At 46.0% G+C, this 23,760-nt stretch overlaps 1 protein-coding gene across 1 annotated transcript in view; it reads left to right on the forward strand.

The window, feature by feature from the left end:
• The first annotated feature begins 7,024 nt into the window (after positions 1-7,024).
• RAB20 (RAB20, member RAS oncogene family) overlaps positions 7,025-23,760 on the forward strand; it is a 39,337-nt gene continuing 22,601 nt past the window's right edge. The window contains exon 1 of the mRNA XM_066234941.1: positions 7,025-7,384. Coding sequence (XP_066091038.1) covers positions 7,213-7,384 — 172 coding nt within the window. The 5' untranslated portion in view covers positions 7,025-7,212. The remainder of the gene's footprint in view (positions 7,385-23,760) is intronic.

Genomic DNA, 23,760 nt, shown 5'->3' on the forward strand with positions numbered 1-23,760 from the left:
TATTTTTAATTTATTGACTTGAGAGAGAGGAAAGGAGAGAGAAAGAGACAGAAACATCTATCTGTTTTTGTATGTGTACTGACCAGGGATTGAACCAGCAACCTCCACGCAACAGGATGAGGCTCCAACCAGCTGAGCTATCCAGCCAGGGCAAGAAGTGGAATATTTTCAAGTGGGCATATTCTCTGAGAAAAATCAAGAAAAGTAATGTTTTTACAGAGTGATTTCTTAAAAATAAAAAATTCTCCCCGCTTCACCCAGCATCTGCAAAGCTGACAATCAGTGAGATGGAAGAGGTAACAATATGGAAGAGGTAACAATGATGCATTAGCACAGTTAGATAAACATTGCCAGATACAATCTTAAAAACATTCAAAATCTCCATCAATTACTGAAAAACTGAAAGCAATTTGAGTTCCTTATTCTGTCTGCACAGGGAAGTTCACATTGTTTTGCAAGAGGAAGTTGAGCTATTTTAGAAGATTAGCCTAAACTGAAACATTAGACTACAGGGAAGGGTGAAGGCTCCTGGTGCTTGGAGAACAGCTGACTTACCCTGAGGAAAACCACCCCAAAGCCAGGTTCTAGGAATTAAAAAGAACTGCAGGGAATGACCAGATGCTAAGGACCCCCAGTTTTGAGGGAAGCAGAAGAGGGGTACTCTCTTTAGGAGCGCCCAGGTAAAACCATGGGTTCAGAAAGAAAAGAGGCATCTCCAGCAGTGGGCTAGAGACCAGAGTGGTGGGAGGTCAGGGGGGCTGCTGAGCTTAGGACCACCCACACCTACACCACGTATTTATATGTTTGACCCAGCAATTCCACCAGTAGGAGATCAGTTTACAGACTGGACAAGTGGGCAAAATGTCTCGTTACATCTCAGAGTATAGCAGCTCAACCTGCTCTATCTATCCTAATGAGAGGGAGCATATTCAGGCACCTGACATACAATCACTTCTGTTTCTGATGTAGATGTGGGTCCTGCAGGTGTAAACTAAAAACAAGAAAATTGTTGGAATCCATGGGAGTCCGAAAGACCAGAGTAACAGGCTTTATTGAAAAGAAGAAAGGAACCCTGCCGGGCACTTCTCCTGGGGGAGAAGAGCACCGGTTACAGACTAGCGGTTACAGACTAGCGGCGAGTTATGTAGTGTTTGGGAGAGCCTGAGGGGATACTGAGGCAAAAGTTATGTATGTCCGGAATGCTCCTCCTTGGGGGGCTTCAAGCATGTGGGTGTTGAATCAAAAGTCCTGGTGTGTCCGGAGCCCCTCCTTGGGGTGGCTTCTCAGCTTTTTGGAATTCCTCTGTCTCAGGGGCAATAGTCCAGTAAGGGTGAGGTCTGACAGATAAGAGGAACATCAAGAGGGCAGTTTGGAATTCACGTATCTATCAAAAATCAATATTTTCTGGATGTAAATGTTGGGGTCATTGCCCAGATGGCATGATGCAGGGTGAACTTTAGGGTAAGACATCCTCTCTGCCAGAGGCCAGCTATGTGACCCTGAGAAATTTCCTTACTCATACTCAGCTGTGGTATTCCGTATCAGGAATCTACTTTAAACAATGCTCTAAGTGTTACTAGCAAAACGACGAGACTTCAGTTCTCGTCTTCTTGGAGGAAAGAACTCAGCCAAGAGACAAAGTGCAGCAAGTAACGGAAGGATTTATTGGCTGTGCAGGAATACACTCAGAGGGACTGACTGAGCAAGCAAAGAAAAGGGGGACTGGGAGGCAGGGTCAGGGGGTTAGCCAGGATGAGCTGCTGCTCCCCTGGTTGCAAGTCTCATGGGGTCCTTTAGAGCTTAGGAGAAACAGAGGGGCAAGGAAAACACACCCGGGGGTGGGGAGAGAAGAGGAGAAAGGGTAAGGCTTGGGCGGGGTGTGTCCTTGGCAGGGAGAGCCTCTGGGTGCTCCGTCCTAAGGGCTTTAAGGGTGGAGATCTAGGGGAGGTCTAAGGAAGGATTTCAATAGAATATTCATCAACTTTCCAGGTGTGTCCTTTAGGGTCATGGGCTCCACTGATTGGTCAGTGCCCGGGCAGGGGTCATTAATCTATGCAGATATTCCTTAGGACTGCTGTGGCATTGCTTGTCTGGTTTTGCTGCTTTTCTAGGCTTGGAGCTGAAACACAACTGAGGCCTAGATGGATGTGATGCAGGGCAGAACCTTGTTGCCCTGGAGCTTAGTGCTTCAGGGCTATTCTCTGATCCCTTGTTCACTCGCGGGCTAAGGAGGGAGGTCTAACCTGCATGACTAGCAACAAACTTGGGGAGGAAAGGTCACCCTGGGGGCAAGGTCCTTATTTTCCCAGTTTGGCCCATTGTTAGGCACCTGGGGCTTTTTGCCCTGGTGACCTGTGCCTGGCCCATAGTCCTTGCTCTGCTCATGTCTAACTGCCTATCACATACGTACAACAGATCAAAGATATAATGAACCCAATACATAGTAGGTGGCTAATAAATACTTGTTACTGTTTTGTGGGGGACAAAGAGGTGATTTCCACAATATTTATAAATATTTCATAAGGTATGTTTCAAAATAACTACTCAGTGATGTTCACTTTTAAGAAATTTAATGGTACATTTTAAAGTGTCTGGGTATTATTCTGGAGCAAAATTTCTCAGTCAAAGGCAATTTTGGCCCCTAGGGGATATTTGGCAATGTCTCTTGACATTTATTGATTGTCGCAATAGGGTGGTGGTATTATTACTCCTGCTATTTGTAGGTAGAGGCTGGGTGCTTCTTAACATCCACAGGACAACCACCATCACCAAGAGTTATTCGGTCCAAAACATCAGTCATGTGGAGTTTGGGAAGCCCTGCTCTGGGGATGAACTGCTGTTACTCTGGAGTTGATGAAGGTGTATCTGGTACCCTATCTTTCTAGATGCTAGTCCTGGGCTCCTCTTTCTTTCCATCTCCCCTTCTCCTTCACTCTTATTTTTCAACATCCAATCCACACCAAATCCTGTAGATACCACATTCACTGTACATCCAAAATGTAAACAACTCTGAACACTCAGTTATCATGCTGATCCATGTCACCATCGTCTCTCCCTGATGTCCCTGCATCCTCATGGCCAACTCAACACAACAGGTAGGTGACACAGTTTGGGACAGGACATGATTTTCCTGTCAAAATTCTTTTTTTTTTTTTTTTTTTTTTTACAGAGACAGAGAGAGAGTCAGAGAGAGGGACAGACAGGGACAGAAACAGAGTGAGATGAGAAGCATCAATCATTAGTTTTTTGTTTTTTTTTTAATTTATTTATTCATTTGAGAGAGGAAAGGGAGAGACAGAGAGAGAGAGAGAGAGGAGAGACAGAGAGAGAGAAGGGGGAGGAGCTGGAAGCATCAACTCCCATATGTGCCTTGACCAGGCGAGCCCAGGGTTTCGAACCGGTGACCTCAGCATTTCCAGGTCCACACTTTATCCACTGCGCCACCACACCTGTCAAAATTCTTTAGCTCTCTTTTACCCCATTCAGATGACAATCCACAGGTCCTAATGACCTTCTCGGCCCCACTCCCCCCTTCCTCACCCACCTGCTGTCCAGATCCCCCTCCCTCTCCTGCTCAGTCCTCAGATCTCCCTGTGGCCCACCAAGCCTCCTAGGCAGGCTTCCACCCCAGGGCCTTCTACTCACTGTTCTCTCTACCCGAATCCCTCCTCTTCCAGACAACTGCATGTTTAACTTCTCACCTCATTCTGATGCTTGGTGGAAACTTCCTCATTGCTATTATATCTCTCTATCTATACTATAAACTATATATATATATATATTAAAATTGAATCCCCTGCATCCACCCTCGGGCCTCATTCTCTATCTACCTCTCTGCTTTACTTTTGTCCATCTAATGCTTAATCATTTAGGGGGCTCTTTATTTTGCTTGTTTATTTTGTTAGCTGTCTTTCTCACTGCTCTATCCCTGTGTCAGGGCTAAGAGCTTCAGTTCCTATCTGCTGAATGAATACATGATAGAGAGGCAGGAGTTTTTGTGTTTGTTGTTGTTTTTTTCATTGCGTGTTGCAACACCTTAGTTGTTCATTGATTGCTTTCTCATATGTGCCTTGACCATGGGCCTTCAGCAGACCGAATAACACCTTGCTCGAGCCAGCGGCCTTGGGTCTAAGCTGGCGAGCTCGGGGTCTTGAACCTGGGTCCTCTGCATCCCAGTCCGACGCTCTATCCACTGTGCCACCGCCTGGTCAGGCTTGTGTTTGTTTTTAAGGAAAATAACTTAAAGGTAAAAATGCTCCCAAGCTGCTTTGCAAAATCTGTGAGAAGGAACCATGTTTTCTTATTTCTTTTATTTCAACTGTAGACAGTCTCTGGGTTGCTCAGTTTATATCTCTCTAAAAAATAAAGTACATAATTTTCTTGGCCTTGGATACATTTCATCTAGCAATTGAGAAAAAAGGATTACCCTGTTAGGCTAGTGGTTTAAATCCAGGCAAAATAAACATTGCACTTGGCATCTAAGGAGTTAGTTAAACAGACGCTTAACCCTAAGCTTACCTCCTTCCTCAATACTGTTTCCTGAATATGAATAAGTCCATTGACAGTGTTTAAGAAATTTTTTAGGAGTGGTGGAAATTTGATTTGGAAACATCATCCTGGTTAAATTTAGTTTTTGTTTTTTTTCAAGTGCTGTACAGTTAAAAAAAATTTCTTTTAAACAAGCTTGCTGAGTGAATTCTACATGCCAGGTACTGGGCTAGGTGCTGGACAGCCCCTCTCTCCTTCAAACCCTGCTCTGAATGCAACAGTGTTTCAAGTGGAGACAGCATTCAGTTAATCAACAAATGTATTCAAATATGCATTGATTGATTATGTTCTAATTCTAGGCCCTTGGGAGAAACTAGAGAACAATGTACAGAGATCCCACTCCCATGAGCTTACATTCCATGTTTATTGAATGAGGGAGTGTGCTGAGAAAGGTGTGAACTGGATGGGACAGAGAATTAGCTTAAAACATGTTCCTTGTGATAGGGTTGCAGGCAGGGCCCACGACCCCCTCCTCCCTTAAGTGGACGAAGGGACACTGACAAACTAGATGTTCCAGGTCACCTTTCCCCAGGCATCTGGATTGACTCATCTGGGTATGGAAGGTCTCCCAGCTTACTTACGGTTAATCATTTTCCCCCATCTTCGAATCTCCTATTTAACCCTACCTGTTAGAGACCCGGTTGCTGACCTCCGCCTTAGGAGTCAGCCGGGCAGATGACTTCCTAATAAGCTTTTCTTAACCTGAACTTGGGTGTCCTCTTTTGGCTGACCTTTCACCTTGTTCCTAGGAAATTGTTAAATTACTACAGAAGATAATAAGATAATGCTGAATAAAATGAGCGAGTTAGAACTTCTCACAGGCAAACTTCATGAAAGAGGCTGAGAAGGAGGTAGAAATGGAGGGAAAGGAACATGAAAGGGCTTCCCGGAAGGGGAGTGCTTTGAGGAAGGGCTGGCAGATGAGTTCCAAGGCTCACCCACAGAAATACTGGATGGGGGGGGGGATGCTTTTCAAATAAGGCCAGCTCAGTGTGTGAGGATGTGGAGCATGTGGGTTGCAAGACATCACTTCTGGTTTCCCCAGGATGGTGAATTCATCCATTCTTTACTGACTCAAAGCTTTCTTGAGCAACTTTTATGTGCTAGATACTCTTCACCAGACATAGCAGTGAGCAAAACAGAAGAAGTCTCTTCCTCATGAAGCTTACATTCTGGAGAGGAAGACTGCCCAGTTAAACATGTGAATAAGAATACAATTTTAGATAGTGGCAAGACAATAAAGCAGGATAGAGCCATAAAGGGAAAGGGGGTGGGAAAGCTATTGTATTAATGGCGTGTGTGTGTGTGTGTGTGTGTGTGTGTGAGAGAGAGAGAGAGAGAGAGCAGATAAGGGTGGGCAGAGTTTCAGCGTGTGGATTAGGAAATAGAGAGCATGGCAGGTCTGAACAGAGAAAGCAGTGGTTAGGAAAGGTCTAACAGTAATGGTTCACGCATGAGATGCACAGTGGATGAGATGCCTTCACGCCTCTGCCTCATCTGAGGGTCAGAGAGTTTACTTAAGTGGGCCACGGGTCCCATTTTCCTTCTTACAGAAGACCGTGAGGACCCACACACAGGGGCCTTAGCACACACTGCCTACTGGTGTTCAAACTAGAGCTCTAAGTTAGTTCTACATCAGCATTCTCTGAAATAAACACCAAATCCAAAAAAAAAAAAAAAAAATACAGTATTTTAGAAGCATTTCAAGGTCTACTCTATTAAAAAAGGAAGAAAGATTTTGCTGATAGTCATGACAACTGCCAGTCAACTTTTCATTTCCAAGTTTCAAATGGCGATGGCTGTCCATTTTCAGATACATCATAGCATAAACGGTTTCTTGTACAAGAGAACAAAAACAAACAAAACAAAACAAAACAAAAACGACACTAGAAACCTATCCTCCTGCAATCTTCCTTCTTCCCTAACTTTCTAACCATTACAGTCCGTTTTAGGATGGGTTTTCACAGACTCTCATTTAAAGTAAACTTTTATAATGACCTTGACTAGTGGCTACATTTGCACACACGCTGATAAGGAAAACGACGCAGCTGGGAAAGCGCTGGGTGGACTGGGCTGGCAAGGGGTTCCCATTACTAGCCAGAGACCTCAGGTCTGGGTTCAGCAGCGCCCGGGTCTGAACAGGTGGGAAGGGGGGTGGAAATGAAACGGCGATGCGGGGGAGGACAGGCGAGCAGAGGGGAGGGTGGGAGGTGGGGCGGGAATGGGGGCAGGGCCTGGGCCTGGGACGTGGGTGGCTGGGGAAAGGCGGGGCAGGGCCGGGGCGGCCGGGAGGAGGGGCGGGGTACGGACTGGGGCAAGGCCGGGGTCAAGTGTCGGGAGGGCTGTGGGGGGCGAAGCCGGGAGCTGGGGGGTTTGCGGAGCAGGAAGTGGAAGGCGGGGCCGGGAGGCAGGGCCGGGAGGGGGCGGGGCAGGGCAAGGGGCGGGGGCGGGCGCACTGGACAAGCCTCCTGGGCAAGAGCCCTGGAGAAGCCTTTTGGTGCTGCCACGCGCTCCTTCTTCCGCGCTTCTGGGCGTGGGTTCAGGAAGGTCCCGCAAATTTGGGGTCCCCGCGAGTCCCAGGTGCCAGCCATCTCGGGGCCGGTGTCCAGTTGCTCTCACGGGCCAGACGGGCGCGGGAGTCAGGAGGGGTCTTTCTGCGGGAAGATGAGAAAGCCCGACGGGAAGATCGTGCTTTTGGGGGACATGAACGTGGGAAAGACGTCGCTGCTGCAGAGGTACATGGAGCGGCGCTTCACGGACACGGTCAGCACGGTAGGCGGCGCCTTCTACCTGAAGCAGTGGCGCTCCTACAACATCTCCATTTGGGACACCGCAGGTGAGGGCTGGCGCCGCCTGGACCCACACTGTCTTGGAGCTTCGCAGGGCGGGGTTGGGGGGCGGGCTAGGGACTTCCCGCCCAAAAGTAGAGTGAGTCCCCAGGGCTGGGGTCCCCCAGGGCGGACCTCCCTGGTTACACACTGGGTACCTCGCTGCCACGGCGGGTGACCCCATCTCAGAGATCAGGCCTCCAGTCACGGTACACAGTCATCGTTGACTCTTCTCTGTTCACTTGTTTTCTGCTGTTTGGGAAACTTACTGTTGAGCCACCTGGTGCATTTAGTAACAATCCAGTTGATGCTTAAAAAGTGTCCCTAGCTCCAAGGGGAGGGCCTGTGTCACGTGTGTACCCTATGGCAGTGTCTGGCTCCCGAACGTCATGGATCTGCACCGAGCCTGCTAGTGATAACCAGACTCATTTAAGTACTATCATGAACATTTCATTTGGTATCCACAACTTTGAGGGATGAGCAAAACTAGTATAATTACTCCCTTTTTCACAAAAGAGGAAACCAAGGCACAGAGCCGTTTCCTGCAAGGTTTAGTCAGGAAAGCAGGAAAACAACTCACATCTCTCTTCTCTTAGTCTGCAGCATTTCTGCATTTTCAGATTTTTTTGTTTGTTTTTTGTTTTTATATAATCATCTGCTTGATCTCGGCTCATATATGTTATGGAGCTTGAAGCGATTTTATGTAAGTAGCATTCTAGTGATAGGTAGTAAATTATTTTTAATGTGTGTAGTGATCTTTCAGAAGTGTAACTTAGAAAGTCTTGCTTGGAATTTTCAGCTTACCTGCAAAATTACAACGGCAATTATAGTGTTACCCTAGAAATCTTTCCTTCCCCTATGAAAAAGAATAAAATACAATAAGTAAATAAAAAAAACTAAATAGTATGGCATATTTTCAATGAGCATTCTTTTTAGAAGCTTGAAACTTTAAGGTCTGCTTTTTTATCATGTCAGCCCTTTAAAAATTACATATCCAAAGGTCCACTCTAGGATTTTAAATTGCCAACTGGGCACATCAGTCTGCTAAATAAAGATTTTAACTAATTCTCTATTTAAAACTGAATTAGGCCCTGGCTCAGTGGATAAAGCGTGGGCACCCTGCCTATGGACATCCCGGGTTTGATTCGGGGTCAGGACACACAGGGGAAGTGGCCATCCGGTTCTTCTCCCTTCCCACGCCCCACTGCCCCACTGCCCCACTCTCCCTCCTCTCCCCTTCCTCTCTACAGCCAATGACTTTCGCTTTGGCCCCTGGCACTGAGGACAGCTCTGTTGGTCACAGTGTCAGCCTCAGGTGCTAAAAATAGCTTGGTATTGGAGCATCACTGAGGGTGTTGCTGGGTGGATTCTGGCTGGGCTCCTGCAGAGTCTGCCTCATTATCTCCCTTCCTCTGACCTAAGAAAACAGAAAATAAACAAACTAACAAAAACTGAATTAATGACGTCCACTGAGGTACATCCGCTTCTCTTCCCTCCTTCCTCCCTTTTATTTTATTGCTGTCTTTTTTGTTAATATATCGGTTAATGGCTTGACTAATTTATTACAGTCATGCTGTAAAAACAGCATCTTCCAGGTACTTTGTCTTCCAGTGCCAGGTGGCAAAGTCAAGTTTCTCCAGGATATTTTCCTTCTTATAGCTGACTCTCTGGCACTGAGCATTTGGTTGCCATGGAACGAAACGTAGGCTCTCAAAGTCAAATCAAATCAAATTAACACGATTCTCTGCCTGTTTCGGATAAGACTTGCCCTTTTGCTCCTTTTGTTGACTGGCTGGACTTCACTGCTGTTCTTGGTTTACAAGAGGGTAACGCAGGACTGTCATTGGGGACCCAGACCGAGAGCCCTGTAGTGGCCACCATGAGGACCTGCCCTTTACTACGAAGTGTGTTTCTGGAGCAGGAACTGTCCCTAAGTGTCAGGACCAGCATCTCTGGCATTTATGATATGAAGTAGCAAGGTCATTTTGACTGGCCACTTTCTTCTGTGACAGGCACACGTTGCAGCTGGAATCTTGATCACCAGAGGATTTTGTAATACAGCTGATGAGATGTCCCGGATATGTTGTTGGGCTCTTGGGGGCAGCGACTCATTTCCTGTCTGCCTAAGCTGCCGCCTTCTTGTTCCTGGAATCTGAGTGTGACCTCAGCCAGGCTCCTGGGGCCGCGGAGGTGGCGAGGCCCCTCCTCCGGAGTGCAGACCTCTTATGTACACATGTTCAGGGTGACCGCAGCTCAGTCAGCGGTCACACAGGTTGCCTCTGTGCCTGGCTCCCCGGTGACTGTGGGGTTATGGGCTACTTGAAGCGAAAGAACAGCTATTACCTTTTCAATAATCCCTGTTGGAAATTCAAAAGTTTAACTTTTAAGGGATCTTAGTTTTTTCCCTCTTTTTAAACATTCTTTCCACTCCACAGAGATTGTTTTTTAAGTTGTGTTCATTTAAATTTTAATGACTGAGGAAGAAAGATGAGAATAAGCTAGAGGATGAGTTTTTTTTAATGCTGCTCTTGGTCACATGGGGTGCGTGGGGTGGGAGTGTGGGGGTGTGGAGGGTGTTAGGGTTTTTTTTGTTGTTGTTGTTTTTGTATTTTTTCTGAAGTTGGAAACGGAGAGGCAGTCAGATAGACTCCCGCATGCGCCTGACCGGGATCCAGCCGGCATGCCCACCAGGGGGCTATGCTCTGCCCATCTGGGGTGTTGCTCTGTTGCAACCAGGGCCATCCTATCACCTGAGGCAGAGGCCATGGAGCCATCCCCAGTGCCCGGGCCAACTTTGCTCCAATGGAGCCCTGGCTGCGGGAGGAGAAGAGAGAGACAGAGAGGAAGGAGTGGGGGAGGGGTGGAGAAGCAGATGGGCGCTTCTCCTGTGTGCCCTGGCCAGGAGTCGAACCCGGGACTCCCGCACGCCAGGCCGATGCTCTACCACTGAGCCAACTGGCCAGGGCAGGTGTTAGGTTTTTTAACTGTAAAAATGAAGGTAAGGGGTCAGAGTTTTTGTTCTACTCTTGGCATTTCCTTTCAAAAAACAAAGGGCAGGTGAAGCTAGAAAGGGGAGGAGATTTGCTAGGCTGGTAAGTAGGATTTGACTTGATTCACAAGATTCCTTTGGAGGAAGGTATGACATTTGCATGTGAGAGAGGGGGAGACCGAGCTGGTGAAAGTTGAGTGGGATTCAGACTCGTTCTGTCCAGGGAATCTCTTTCCATTGTGCCTTCATGGCTCTGCCCCTTGCCTAGTTGGGCGGATGGATGTGGGATGGTTACCAGATGTGGTTTGGTAAGTCCCAGAAGCAAAAGGAGTAAGGTTGCCCAGAGATGAGACAGAACTCCAACAGAACTTACCGTTATCTACTCTGTCACTCCTTTGCTTGGTCTAAAAAGATGTTGCCCATTGTTCAGCAAATATAAACTGAGCCACTTCTGTGTATCTGGGCACTGTTCCAGGCTCCATTCTACAGCAGTGACAGGCTAGCTGGGTGTCTCCGTTCCATGGGCTTTTAGCTCTGGAGAGGGAGAGAGGCCAACAAGGAAATAAGTGATGTCATTTCACACCTGCTCATTGCTTTGAAGAAAACACAGCAGGGTAATGAGAAAGTGATAGCGTGCCTTGGTGGAGCCCATCACCCGAGTCCTGTAAGGGTTGACACCTCCTCATTATCCCTCATTTCCCGAGGCTGTAGCCCCTTGAGGAAGGGGCAGTGTGACTTGCGTTTGCATCCTCAGAGTCTGCCTCATGAAGACCTGTTTCTGACAAGAAACTCCCTTTCCTTCAGTTGCTCATTTCCGTTTGAGCCCTCACTGTCAGCGCCCTTCTCATCCATATTTCTACCTGAAGTCTGTCCGTGCCGACTGGGGAGTTCTCTGGGACATACAGGTTTTCTGGTCCCTGCTCCCTACTTCCTTCTGAGCCCTCACTAGCAGAGCTTTTTGTTTGTTTAGTTTCTTTTTTTATTTTTTAAGATTTTTATGGATTTGAGAGAGAGGAGAGGGGAGGGACGGGAAGTAGCAATTCTTATTAGTTGCTTCTCATTTGTGACTTGACAGGGCAAGCCTGGGGTTTTGAACCGGTGACCTCAGCATTTCAAGTTGTCACTGTGTCCGCTGCGCCACCACAGGCCAGGCCAGAGTTTTATTTTTAATGAATTGAATTTACTGGGGTGACATTGGTTCGCAAAACCATACAGATTTCAAGTGTGCAACTTGATAAACTCATCTGCACACCGCCCTCCACCCCAAGCGAGGTCTCTTTCCATCCCATTGCTCCCGCGTTTGCCCACCTCCACTAGCGGAGTTAACATCTGTATTTCTCCTAGCGGTCTGCTCAAGGCGATCTAGCCTCTTCTTACCATGCTTCTCAAATACTTCCAGCCTCTGACCGTGCCCAGTTCCAAAAATGCATGTCCACATTTGCTGTGGCAGTGCCCCACTCCCAGTATTAAAATCTGTGTTAGTTTCCTATAGCTGCTGTAATTTCACAAGCGTAGTGGCTTTGAGAAGAACCTAGGTTAGGAGTCCTAAATGGGTGTCATTGGGCAAAGCTCAAGGTGTCCGCAGAATCACTCTTTTTGGGAGGCCCTACGGAAGACCCCGTTTCCTGGCCTTGCCCAGCTTCTGGACCCTGCCCTGTCCATGTTTCTTCTCTTCCACCTTCAAAGGCAGCAGTAACGGGTCAAGTCTTCCTGTCATCGGGCCACTCCGACCCTGCCTGTCATGACGCCCTCTCCCACCCTCAATACAGAACTTTATCAGGGTAGGGGCAATAGGCCCCAGAGGATGGGAAGATGCCCTTGAGGAGTTAAAGGAGCCATGAGGAGAGGTCCTGGCCAGGAACATCTGTGCCTGTCAGGGGTGGAGGGCACGAGGGCCAGGATCTCAGAGGCAGCCATGCCAATGGCTTGGGAAACGTCATCACTTTCTTTTTAGGGGACCACGGCGGATACGGGACCTTGAGGGGGATGACCTACACTGGGGTTCTCACCCGTAGAGCTGCTGCCGGGGGTTTTGGGAGACGGAGTGCAAGCTCATGACGTTGCAGAAGCCACCATGTTACATTCTCCCATCTCACCCTGCCAGTGGCATTGCTCCTGGAAGTGGGTGGCAAGGGGACAGCTGGCCCGCACAGCCTGCCTGCTGAACCAGCGGTTATGGAGTTCAGTTGCTGCCTGCCCTGTTACTTCTTGGTGCCAGAACTTGACAGAGACATTGCCACGAGGTGGTCCCCCAAGTCGCTGCACACACTCATCTCTTCAGTCTCCCCGTACTTCTGCTGTTCTGGGAACACCCCCTCAAAGAAGTTATCATAGTGTTCTTGCACCTCCATGTCACTCACGTGGTGGGGCGATCTGGTGCGGCTTAGGCCGTGTTCTGTGGATTCCAGTACAGGTGGGTAGCACTATGGTCTGGCTGAAGTCGGCTTATTGTGAAGCCAGGAGCAGGGAGGGTCCTTGTGCCGGCAGGCCGTGATCTTAAAGTAAAAAGAGCAGTTAAGGCCCTGGCCGGTTGGCTCAGAGGTAGAGCGTCGGCCTGGCGCGCGGGGGACCCGGGTTCGATTCCCGGCCAGGGCACATAGGAGAAGCGCCCATTTGCTTCTCCACCCCCACCCCCTCCTTCCTCTCTGTCTCTCTCTTCCCCTCCTGCAGCCAAGGCTCCATTGGAGCAAAGATAGCCCGGGCGCTGGGGATGGCTCCTTGGCCTCTGCCCCAGGCGCTAGAGTGGCTCTGGTTGTGGCAGAGCGACGCCCCGGAGGGGCAGAGCATCGCCCCCTGGTGGGCAGAGCGTCGCCCCTGGTGGGCGTGCCGGGTGGATCCCGGTCGGGCGCATGCGGGAGTCTGTCTGACTGTCTCTCCCCGTTTCCAGCTTCAGAAAAATACAAAAAAAAAAAAAAAAAAAAGAGCAGTTAACCTTGTCCTTCTCAGTCATGAATATTGAAGCTAAAATATTCAGCCATTTTAACCCAAACCCTCCCTCTCCCACATTTAAAAGACTTGTGAATTCACTGGGCTCATCTTGATAATATAGGATGATCTTGTTTTAAGGTTAGCTGGTTAGCAACTTTAATTTATCTACAGCCTTATTTCTGCCTTGCCATGTGGCGTAATATAGTCATAGGCTCCAGGAATTAGGACTTCTTTGCAGGGGTGTGGTGGTGGGGAGGTTGTTGTCCTGCTGACCAGAGCTGGTGACCACATGTGATTTTGTGGCTGTGTTACCTCTCTCCACCTCACTTTCATTATCTATAAAATGGGGACAACTCGAGCACCAACCTAGAGTGTTGTTAGGAATCAATGAGTTAATATTGACAAAGTACTCCAAAGGAGGAATGAGGAAGTTTTGTGTCAGTGTTTGTTAAATGAACAAGTGTTTCCTGGCCCTGGGTGATTAGGACAAGTGTCACCAGCAAGAATGTCACAGAGAAAAACAGAGAGGTTTGGGTGGGTCCCTGTTGAATAATTCTGCAATAAATGGAGAGATCAAAGACGGGAAATTCAGAGTAGTTGGTTTAAGATCTTTCTCTTGAACAATTTTAGCGTTACCCAGGAGAGGATGTTAGCATTCCGGGTTAGGAAATCATGGTGCCTGGAAAAAGGAGAGTGTTTAAGTGCTCATACCTGTGAGGTTAGTTAAGAGGGGTGCATCTGTGAAGGACCGGGTGGCACACAAGTGAAGATGCCAGATGAGGTGGACCGTCCCTGTGAGGACCGCGAGCCCCTCATTCTTTCACTCTGCACAGAAGCCACAACCCCAGCCCCACGCGTAGGCAGCTGCTTCTAGATCCAGGGACTGGAGGGATGCTATGTGCACAGTGATGTCACTTCAGGTTGGGAAGGTGGCAGTGTGTGGAGGAGCCTGGAGAGAGCTCTCTTTGACAGGGACCACAGAGTTGCTGACCACTGATCCTTTGGGCTGGCTGTGAGGACTACATGTTTTAAAAAGCCTTGAGACATTGGTGCAGAAGTGGGTAGAGACCCTAAGCCAGATGTGGAGCCCAGGTGGAGGACTTGGATTGTAGCTGGTTCTCTTATATAAGTGTGGCTGATGAATAGATTTTGAAGTCCTAATAGAGTGATACCCAGCCTGACAATCAGTATTGGTGTGACAGGAGAGCGTCTGGTAGGTTACATTCCTTTTCTCACATCAGGCGACTGACCTGGGCCCTCACTGGGTCATTGCAAATAAAGTTTTATTGGCACACAACCGTGTCCAGCATTTATATACTGTCTGTGGCTGCTTTCACATGGTAGTAGTGGAGCTGAGCTGTTGCAACAAAGACTAGGTAGCACAGAAAGACACAAACGTTCACTATCTGGCCCTTTGCAGAAGCAGTTGGCTGACCCGTTTTAGATCCTACAAAGAGGAAAACACTTCTCTAAAAGTCTTTTCTTTAAGTAGTTATAGAAACTCTTAAGCGTTTAGCAGTCAGTGATTGAGGGACCCATGATTCAGTTAAACTCAGTAAGCCTTGCACAAGTTTCTCCTGTGCGCATCTGCTCTGAGCTAGTCTGGGGTGAGGGTAAAGGGCTGGATTTAAGATTAACATGGGTTTCTGAAAAAAATTTTTTTTGGAAATCTTAGTTGAGGTTTGAGATCTGGAAGCTAAACCTGCAAAACCTGTGTTGTAGGGGGGTGGGTCATAGCATTGTAGGTGGATTCACGTTTTTGTAGGTGAGCCCAAGTGTTTGTTGGTGGGTCCATGTTTTTGTAGGTGGGCCCACATCTTTGAAAGTGGGTCCACATTTGTACTGTTACTGAAGACTTTGGATGGGTGGCTTCGGTTGCCAGTCCTTATTCGCAGAATTCTTCTGCTTTATTGACCAGAAACAGTGGCCTGAATATGAATGTGAATATTAAGATAGGTGGAAGAGAATTGGCTGTGGGGTTCAGCAAGGCAGACAAAGCGCCATTGTGCTGAGATTTCTGAGGACAAAGGACGCCTGTGAGCTACTGCACGTGCTGGGAGGTCAGCCCAGCATCCTCCTGGAGGGGGCGCCAAGAGTTCTAGGGGTGGGAAGAGGTATTAAGGCTCACTAGTGTGGTGTTTCTAAGGAGAATTTAACTAGTTAAGGTCAATCACATTAATTAACTAATACCCAAATCACATTGAATGTGTCTGGAAGATACAGTAATATTATGCTTTGTAATCTTTAAGTTTGTGGGAGAAACGGAAACTGACTCCCAATCGAATTTGCCTCCTTGCTTCATTGAGACTTCACCTAACTTCCCTTTCTGTGAAGAAGAAATTTTACACATACACACACGTTTAAACAACTGTGTTGTATTCTTACAATAGCCGCTTCATCCCCGTGATGATGGATTTTTGTGGTCTCATTGTTCTGTGCCTGTAGGCAGGTTTCGGTGTTCATTTACCCTGGCTGACCCAGACTCCTGCCTCCTCCGTATATTGCCGAGGGGCTGTTTCTGTGGGGCCTCTGGAACCAATGAGTATCACTGCTCAAAGCCCTTCCCAGCCTGCCCGGACCATCTTTCCCCCTCTTCTCCTGCTAGCCGAGAGCCTAGCCCAGTACACTCGAGGCAGTCCTCATTTGAGTCCACTTCACTTTACTGTGCTTTGTAGATAGTGTGTTTTCATCAATATCAAGGCAGGACCTTGTACCAGCAAAAAGATTACAACTCACTGAACACTCAGATGACAGTTATTTGTTTTTAATATTCTATTGTTGATTTTACAGAGAGAGAAGAGAGGGAGAGAGAGAGAGATGGGAAGCACGAAGCATCAATTCATAGTTACTTCACTTAAGTTATTCATTGATTGCTTGTCGTATGTGCCTTGACCTGACTAGCCCAGGGTTTCGAACTGACGGCCTCAGCATTCCAGGTCAATGCTCTCTATCCACTGCACCACCACAGGCCAAGCAATAGTTAGCATTTTTAGCAATAAAGTTTTTTTTTTTTTTTGTTTTTACAGAGACTGAGAGTGATTCAGAGAGAGTGATAGACAGGGACAGACAGACAGGAACGGAGAGAGATGAGAAGCATCAATCATTAGTTTTTCATCGCGCGTTGCAACACCTTAGTTGTTCATTGATTGCTTTCTCATATGTGCCTTGACCGCGGGCCTTCAGCAGATTGAGTAACCCCTTGCTGGAGCCAGCGGCCTTGGGTTTAAGCTAGTGGGCTTTTGCTCAAACCAGATGAGCCCGCGCTCAAGCTGGCGACCTCGGGGTATCAAACCTGGGTCCTCTGCATCCAGTTTGACGCTCTATCCACTGTGCCACCGCCTGGTCAGGCACAATAAAGTATTTTTTAATTAAGGTATGTCCATTGTGTTTATTTTAGGCACAATGTTATTCTACCCTCAATAGACTACAGTATGGTGTAAACATATCTTTTATTCATAGGGAAACCAAAAAATGAGTGTGACTCACTTAACTGCAATATTCGCTTTATTGTGGTGGTCTGGAACTGAGCCTGCGTTATCTCTGAGGTGTGCCTGTATTTCTAACTCATCACGTGAGCCTGTCTTCCCTCTGATCTCACCTTCACTCAGGGTCTCTTTCTCTGGGAATAAATGTACCCCCTCTTGGCAACGCTCAACTTGAATTTTATCTCATCTTTCAATGTCACCTATTTTGTGAAACAGTCCCTAGTCATTGTAACAGTAGAAGAATTCCTCCTTTCACCAGACTGTGCTACAAAGTGACCTGGTGTTCCTTGTTGTGTTCTGCCTTTTATCTATTTTTGTTACCCATTTGTCTTTCCTCTGATTTACAAACTCCTGGAGAGAAGATTGGCTTTTATTCATTCTTATGCTCTACATAGAATGTAACATTTTTTACTCTAGAGTATATTTTTAGCTAAGTTTTTGCTGAATGAAACTGGAAAGCAGTGAAAAAATTTGGGGAAGCTGAATTTAGTGGTTTAATTTTCTTAACAATATATTGTCTCTGATTGATAAAAATCAGTGTAAAAATACTGTCATAAACTGTAGTACAGCTGAATTTAGACCACTGTGTACAATAGTAATAGTGGTCTTTGATGTTAATTATTATGTCTTTTATTTTTAAAGATTTTATTTTTGATTTTAGAGAGCAGAGAGAGAGAGAGAGAGAGAGAAAAGGGGATGGGAGCAGGAAACATCAACTCACAGTAGTTGCTTCTTCTGTGTGCCTTGACCAGGCAAGCCCAGGGTTTTGAACTGGTGACCTCAGCATTCCAGGTCAATGCCCCATCTGCTGTACCACCACAGGTCAGGCAATTATTTGTGTCTTTTAGCAACTCTTTTTTTTTTTTTTTTTTTTGTATTTTTCTGAAGCTGGAAACAGGGAGAGACAGTCAGACAGACTCCCGCATGCGCCCGACCGGGAACCACCTGGCACGCCCACCAGGGGCGACACTCTGCCCACCAGGGGGCGATGCTCTGCCCCTCCGGGGCGTCGCTTTACCGCGACCAGAGCCACTCTAGCGCCTGGGGCAGAGGCCAAGGAGCCATCCCCAGCGCCCGGGCCATCTTTGCTCCCGGAGCCTTGGCTGCGGGAGGGGAAGAGAGAGACAGAGAGGAAGGAGAGGGGGTGGAGAAGCAAATGGGCGCTTCTCCTATGTGCCCTGGCCGGGAATCGAACCCGAGTCCCGCTCACGCCAGGCCGACGCTCTACCGCTGAGCCAACCGGCCAGGGCCCTTTTAGCAACTCTTTAGGAACTCCTTTCTTTTTACTTCGATATCATTAAAATTCTGTTTAGAAACGAAGAATAATACATCAGAACTTGTTTCTGGGAAGATGAAGCATGTGTACTTTTCCCCTAGTCTTATTAATTATAGCTAAAACCTTTGAATGTTACATGCAAAACAAACATAAGAAGACTCTGAAAGGTGGAGAGAAGGCGGCAGACTGACCAGGGACCTTGAGATCCAAAGAATGACACAGTGAGGTGAGCTCCCTGGGTCCCTCTCCCCCCATTTATTCCAGACTTGGAGCTGAGGAAGTCAGACATTCAGGGTGGTATCAGAGAAAGCTGAGTGGGGAGCCAGGCTCTTATCCCTGCCAGACAATAATGAGCCCTCCCACTTTGTGGTGCTGGTGGAGGCCATGTCTGGAAAAGACGCAGTGCCCGTCAGGAAAGATTCAGTGCCTTCCCCAGCCCTCTCAGGTCCTCGGAGCTTGTGTCGAAAGGAGCCAGCTAAAATATAAGGCTATGTAAGACCTAGAGTCTCATAACACAGTACGAACATGTCTAGGCTTCAATAAAAAAATCACTTATTATGCAAGAACCAGGAAGATCTCAAACTGAATCAAAAAAAGACAATCAGTTGATACCAACACCGAGGTGACAGAAATATTAGAGTTATATAGCAAAGATTTTAAACCAGCCATTATAAGAATACTTTGATGAGAAATTATAAACACACTTAAACAAAAGAAAAAATTAGAAAACCTCAGCAAAAACATATTTAAGGAGAACCAGATGGAAATTTCTGAACTTAAAAAGGTCACTATCTGAAAAAAATAAATAAATAAGGTCACTAACCACAATAAAAGGTGAGGGGAAGGTCTTAACAGGCAAATGAAAGGGAGAGAGAAGGCACCCATGAACTGGGAGGTGAAGCAACAAACATTACCTAACCTGAAATACAAGGAGAAAATAGACTAAATGAAAATGAACTGAGCCCCCGGGATCTGTGGGACAAAAGATCTAACATTGTGCCGTTGGAGTCCTGGAACAAGAGACGGAGTGAGGCTGACAAAATATGAGCAGAAATAATGGTTGAAAACTCCCAAAATTTGGCAACAGACATAAAACTGCCTATTCCAGAAGCTGAGAGAACCACAAACAGGATAAATCCAAAGAAACTTGTGCCAAGACACATCATAATTAAATTCTAAACATTAAGGGACAAGTTAGAAGTCTTGAAAGCAGCCAGAAAAAAGTCAGAAGGACAGTAGATATCTCACCAGAAACCACAGAGGCCAGAAGGAAGTGGCACAATATTTTTCAGGTGCTAAAAGCAAAGATGAAAAATGTTGATATGTAATTCTTGTTCATTTTCAGTCTTCAAAAGTGACTCTGGAAGGACATGCTTTCATTATATATGACACCACCTTGATTCAGAATTTTTCACTTGTTCTGTTCTTTACAGACAGTAAAGATATTTAATAAGCTATTTCATATTGAATATGCTATTTTGGTAAACCTGGGAGGTTTATTTTCCCCTACGTGAAATATGAAAGCTTTTGGCTTTGTAGTTTAAAAATTGGCAACAATTTTTCCATAGAGAAAAGTTTTTGTTTTTTGGTAAAATTGTCTTGGTTTTGTTTTATTTTTAAGTAAGGTTTATCGAATGTTTGTTTATATGCAGTAAAATTCACCTCGTTTAGTATAAAGTTAAGGGTTTTGATACACATACCATTCTGTAACCACAGCCAGGTAGCTCAGTTGGATATAGCTCTGTCCCAGTACAGTAAGGTTGCAGGTTCTGTCCCTGGTCAGGGCACATACAAGAATCAACCATTGAATGCATAAATAAGTGGAACAACAAATTGATGTTTCTTTCTCTTTCTCTCTCCCTCCCTCCCTCCCTCCCCTCTTCTCTCTCTCAAGTCAATTAAAAAAAATCTCTTTTTTCTCTGAGTCACTGCCTCTACCCACCCCCAGTCCCTGGTAGCACTGAGCTGTTTTCTGTTCCTATAGTCCTGTCTTTTCTACATTCATACAGTGTGGAACATTTTGAGTTTGGCTTCTTTTGCTTAATGCATTTGAGGTGCATCTGTGTTGTATGGGTTCATTCCTGTTCATTGTTGAGTGATGTTCCACTGTATAGATGTACCACTTTTTGGTTATCCATCTACCAGTTAAAGGATATTCGGGTTGTTTTCAGGTTTTGGTGATTATGAATAAAGGCATCATAAACATTCACATAGAGATTTTTGTGTGAATAGTAAGTTCCATCTCTCAGGCAAATTTCCTAGGAGTAGGCTATTTAGGTTTAAGGTTAAGTGCATATTTAACACCCAGTTGACCCAATACTGTTTGTTAAAATTTTTAACTTCTGCTGAATAATGTTTGATACACTTATGTATTCCTGTACAGAATTACGGGATATACTATTTAGGTAGTTAACTTTTAGACACCTTTCTGAAAAAAACTGTCTGTTTCTTCTATTTCTTAGCTGACTTTATATAAACACATGTGAGTAGTTCTACAATGGAAATTTCATTTATTTCTCTGCCAATTTAATAGAAGCACAGTTGGAAAGGCAGGTCACTTAGAGGATAGCACTACAAGGAAGAGACCTAAGAATTGTGAAGTGTTAGTTTTGATTATTTTCTTGGCCATTAGACAGATTTAACTGTATATTGTGTTGCAGCACAGAGTTCGTAGAAAGAAGCTGTGGAGCTTGGTGACAGATGTGTCATCCACTTATCCCTTCGTTTCCGCTGATACATCATTTCCACCCAGCATTCAGAATCCAATTTTTCTCTGAGATCCATCCTCCTGTGCAGCCCAGGCTGACCCAAATCCACACACCTATTCTCCAGCATTAGCCAAGTTTAGCTTGTGTCTCCTGCAAAGCATTTCATAAATGCTTGTTGATTTGTTCTGTGGACCTAAAGGATATTCATATGAACTGATGCCTTCCCTCACTCTGGCCGGGCCTCTCTCTTTGTGCTGGTCTCAGGCCCCTGAAATAGCTCAGCTACCTACTGCTAAGTTTCCCATTGTGGGGGGATGTGGATCAAATGACCTTGGACCTATGGGCAAAACAGCTGAGCTTTGACCTCTCTGAGTTTGCTTGCAACAAAGACGAGACCAATCTGATCATCGTAGAAGTCATTACTCAGTTTGGGAGCTAGCGAAGATTCTTAATTTCCTAACTCAGCAGGAGTCATGGAGTTTGGCATCTCCATTGCAGGTGACGATGTAACAGGGCACACATTGAAATGGTAGAGTCTGGCATAATCCTGTAAAACTAGAACGGGATTTAAAGGACGGTTTTCTCAGCCTTTTACTCTTTCAGATGAAGGGACAGACTCAAGAAGTCATTTGTCCAACATCCAATAGCTAGTTGGTGGGAGAACAGGGGTCAGAGCTGGGGTCTTGTAACTCACCACCATTTTGTGTTGCCTTTCCTTACCATGGCTGTCAAGCACACTTTATTTAATTACAGGGGCATCTGTGTTTTGAAATTCCCCCCTCTTACAGTCTGCTAAGAAACAGGGCAGTGTTTCCTTGGAAAACTGGCTTGGGAAGTGTTTTCTGAAGGGTTTCCAGGTTGTGAATGTACAGCCCCTACCTTGCTGGAGGCCTGTGCTTGTGCAAGTGGCAGGGATTTCTTTTGGTGAAATCATGCTTGGTGACTTTGGGGCCTAGTGTCTTTTATTTCTTACAATACTTTGTGTGGTTTGTACTTTTTAATTTAATTTAGCAATTAATAGTCAATTTACTAAAGCAGTTGATATAAACTTCTGCAGTGCTAACTTCAACCTGGACTCCTGGCTCAATACTGATGGAAGTACAGTAATCTGCTTAATCTCCGCAGGGCTGTGTAAATCAATGAGTCGCTGTGGCTTCTCATCTGAAACGGATCCCAACTCTTATAACCCTACCCAAGGGGAGTTTTTCTTACAGTGATTCTCAGAGTGCTGGTAGGCATCCGAATTGACCGCTCACTTTGAGATTCTTTTCCTTTGCACCTCTGATCAAGTCAGCACACACCTTCTCTAAAGACTTGACGTTGAGGCTGGTTAGAGTAATTCTACATAGGTGAATCACCAGCTCTGGTTCCACAGGCGTCTTTCCGGTATCTTGAGAAGCCATGGCTGCGACGCGGCTGCCGGAGGACTGCTAGCACAGGCGCAGGAGAGGGTGGGACGGCTCCGTTGCAGCTGGGGTCGCATCGTCCTCAGAGTGTGTGCTTGGCATTCGCTCTCCCTTCTGCAGACCAGGAAGCCAAGGCCGGAGAGGCCTCGAAGTTTGCTCAGGTCGCACTGGGTTCTGGCAACCTGGTTTTGAGGTCTGCTTCCTGTCATATTTTAGTGCCTGTTATGTCCTTTCTCTCTCCCCTCAAACAATTGAAACATATATATACTACGAGAAACATAGAAAGCATGGGAAAGTGGCCATCAGTTTGCTTTTTTCTTTATTTCTGAAAATTAGAGGTGCACTTATTACACATTTTAGCCAAATGTTCAATGTTACAATTTCAGTAAAAATTCTAAGCCATGAAAAATTTTCAAATCAGGCATTTTCTTGAAGGACTTGTGGCCTAAGTGGAATTAAATGAATAATGAAATATAGCTATTAAAGATTGTTCTGTGCCTGACCAGGCGGTGGCGCAGTGGATAGAGCGTCAGACTGGGATGCGGAAGACCCAGGTTCCAGACCCCAAGGTTGCCAGTTTGAGCGCGGGCTCATCTGGCTTGAGCAAAAAGCTCGCCAGCTTGGACCCAAGGTCGCTGGCTCAAGCAAAGGGTTACTCAGTCTGCTGAAGGCCCATGGTCAAGGCACATATGAGAAAGCAATCAATGAACAACTAAGGTGTTGCAATGCGCAACGAAAAACTAATGATTGATGCTTCTCATCTCTCCGTTCCTGTCTGTCCCTGTCTATCCCTCACTCTGACTCTCTCTCTGTCTCTGTAAAAAAAAAAAAAAAAAAAAAGATTGTTCTGTGCAATGCTAGTGTTAGTACACCAAATAATCAACAGTTAGAATTACGGTATTATCTAATGTGTTATTCTGACTTGAATTACTAAAAATTAAAAGAAACATTTGTTAGATCAAAAGAACGCAATACACAATGTTCTAACTGAAGTGGCCCAGCGAATACACTCATGTTTATTTTTGTATCCTGCTGGACTGTTTCCCTATTTATTTTATTTTTTGAAAGTTCTTAAATTTTATTATTAACAGCTTTCACAGATATCTAGAGTTGATCTTTTTTTTTTTTTTTTTTTTTTTACAGGGACAGAGAGTGAGTCAGAGAAAGGGATAGACAGGGACAGACAGACAGGAACAGAGAGAGATGAGAAGCATCAGTCATTAGTTTTTCATTGCCCGTTGCAATACCTTAGTTGTTCATTGATTGCTTTCTCATATGTGCCTTGACCGCGGGCCTTCAGCAGACCGAGTAACCCCTTGCTGGAGCCAGCGACCTTGGGTTCAAGCTGGTGGGATTTTTGCTCAAACCAGATGAGCCCGCGCTCAAGCTGGCGACTTCAGGGTCTCAAACCTGGGTCCTCTGCATCCCAGTCTGACGCTCTATCCACTGCGCTACCGCCTGATCAGGCTAGAGTTGATCTTGTGGTAGATAAACATTTATATCTCATACAAGAAGCTTTTTTGTTCCGGTTGTACCTGAAATGCTTACTTGTACCTGAAAATAAATGTTCAGATATAGTGAATACATCTAAT

This window comes from Saccopteryx bilineata, chromosome 6, assembly GCF_036850765.1.
Source record: "Saccopteryx bilineata isolate mSacBil1 chromosome 6, mSacBil1_pri_phased_curated, whole genome shotgun sequence".
Classification (NCBI taxonomy): domain Eukaryota; kingdom Metazoa; phylum Chordata; class Mammalia; order Chiroptera; family Emballonuridae; genus Saccopteryx; species Saccopteryx bilineata.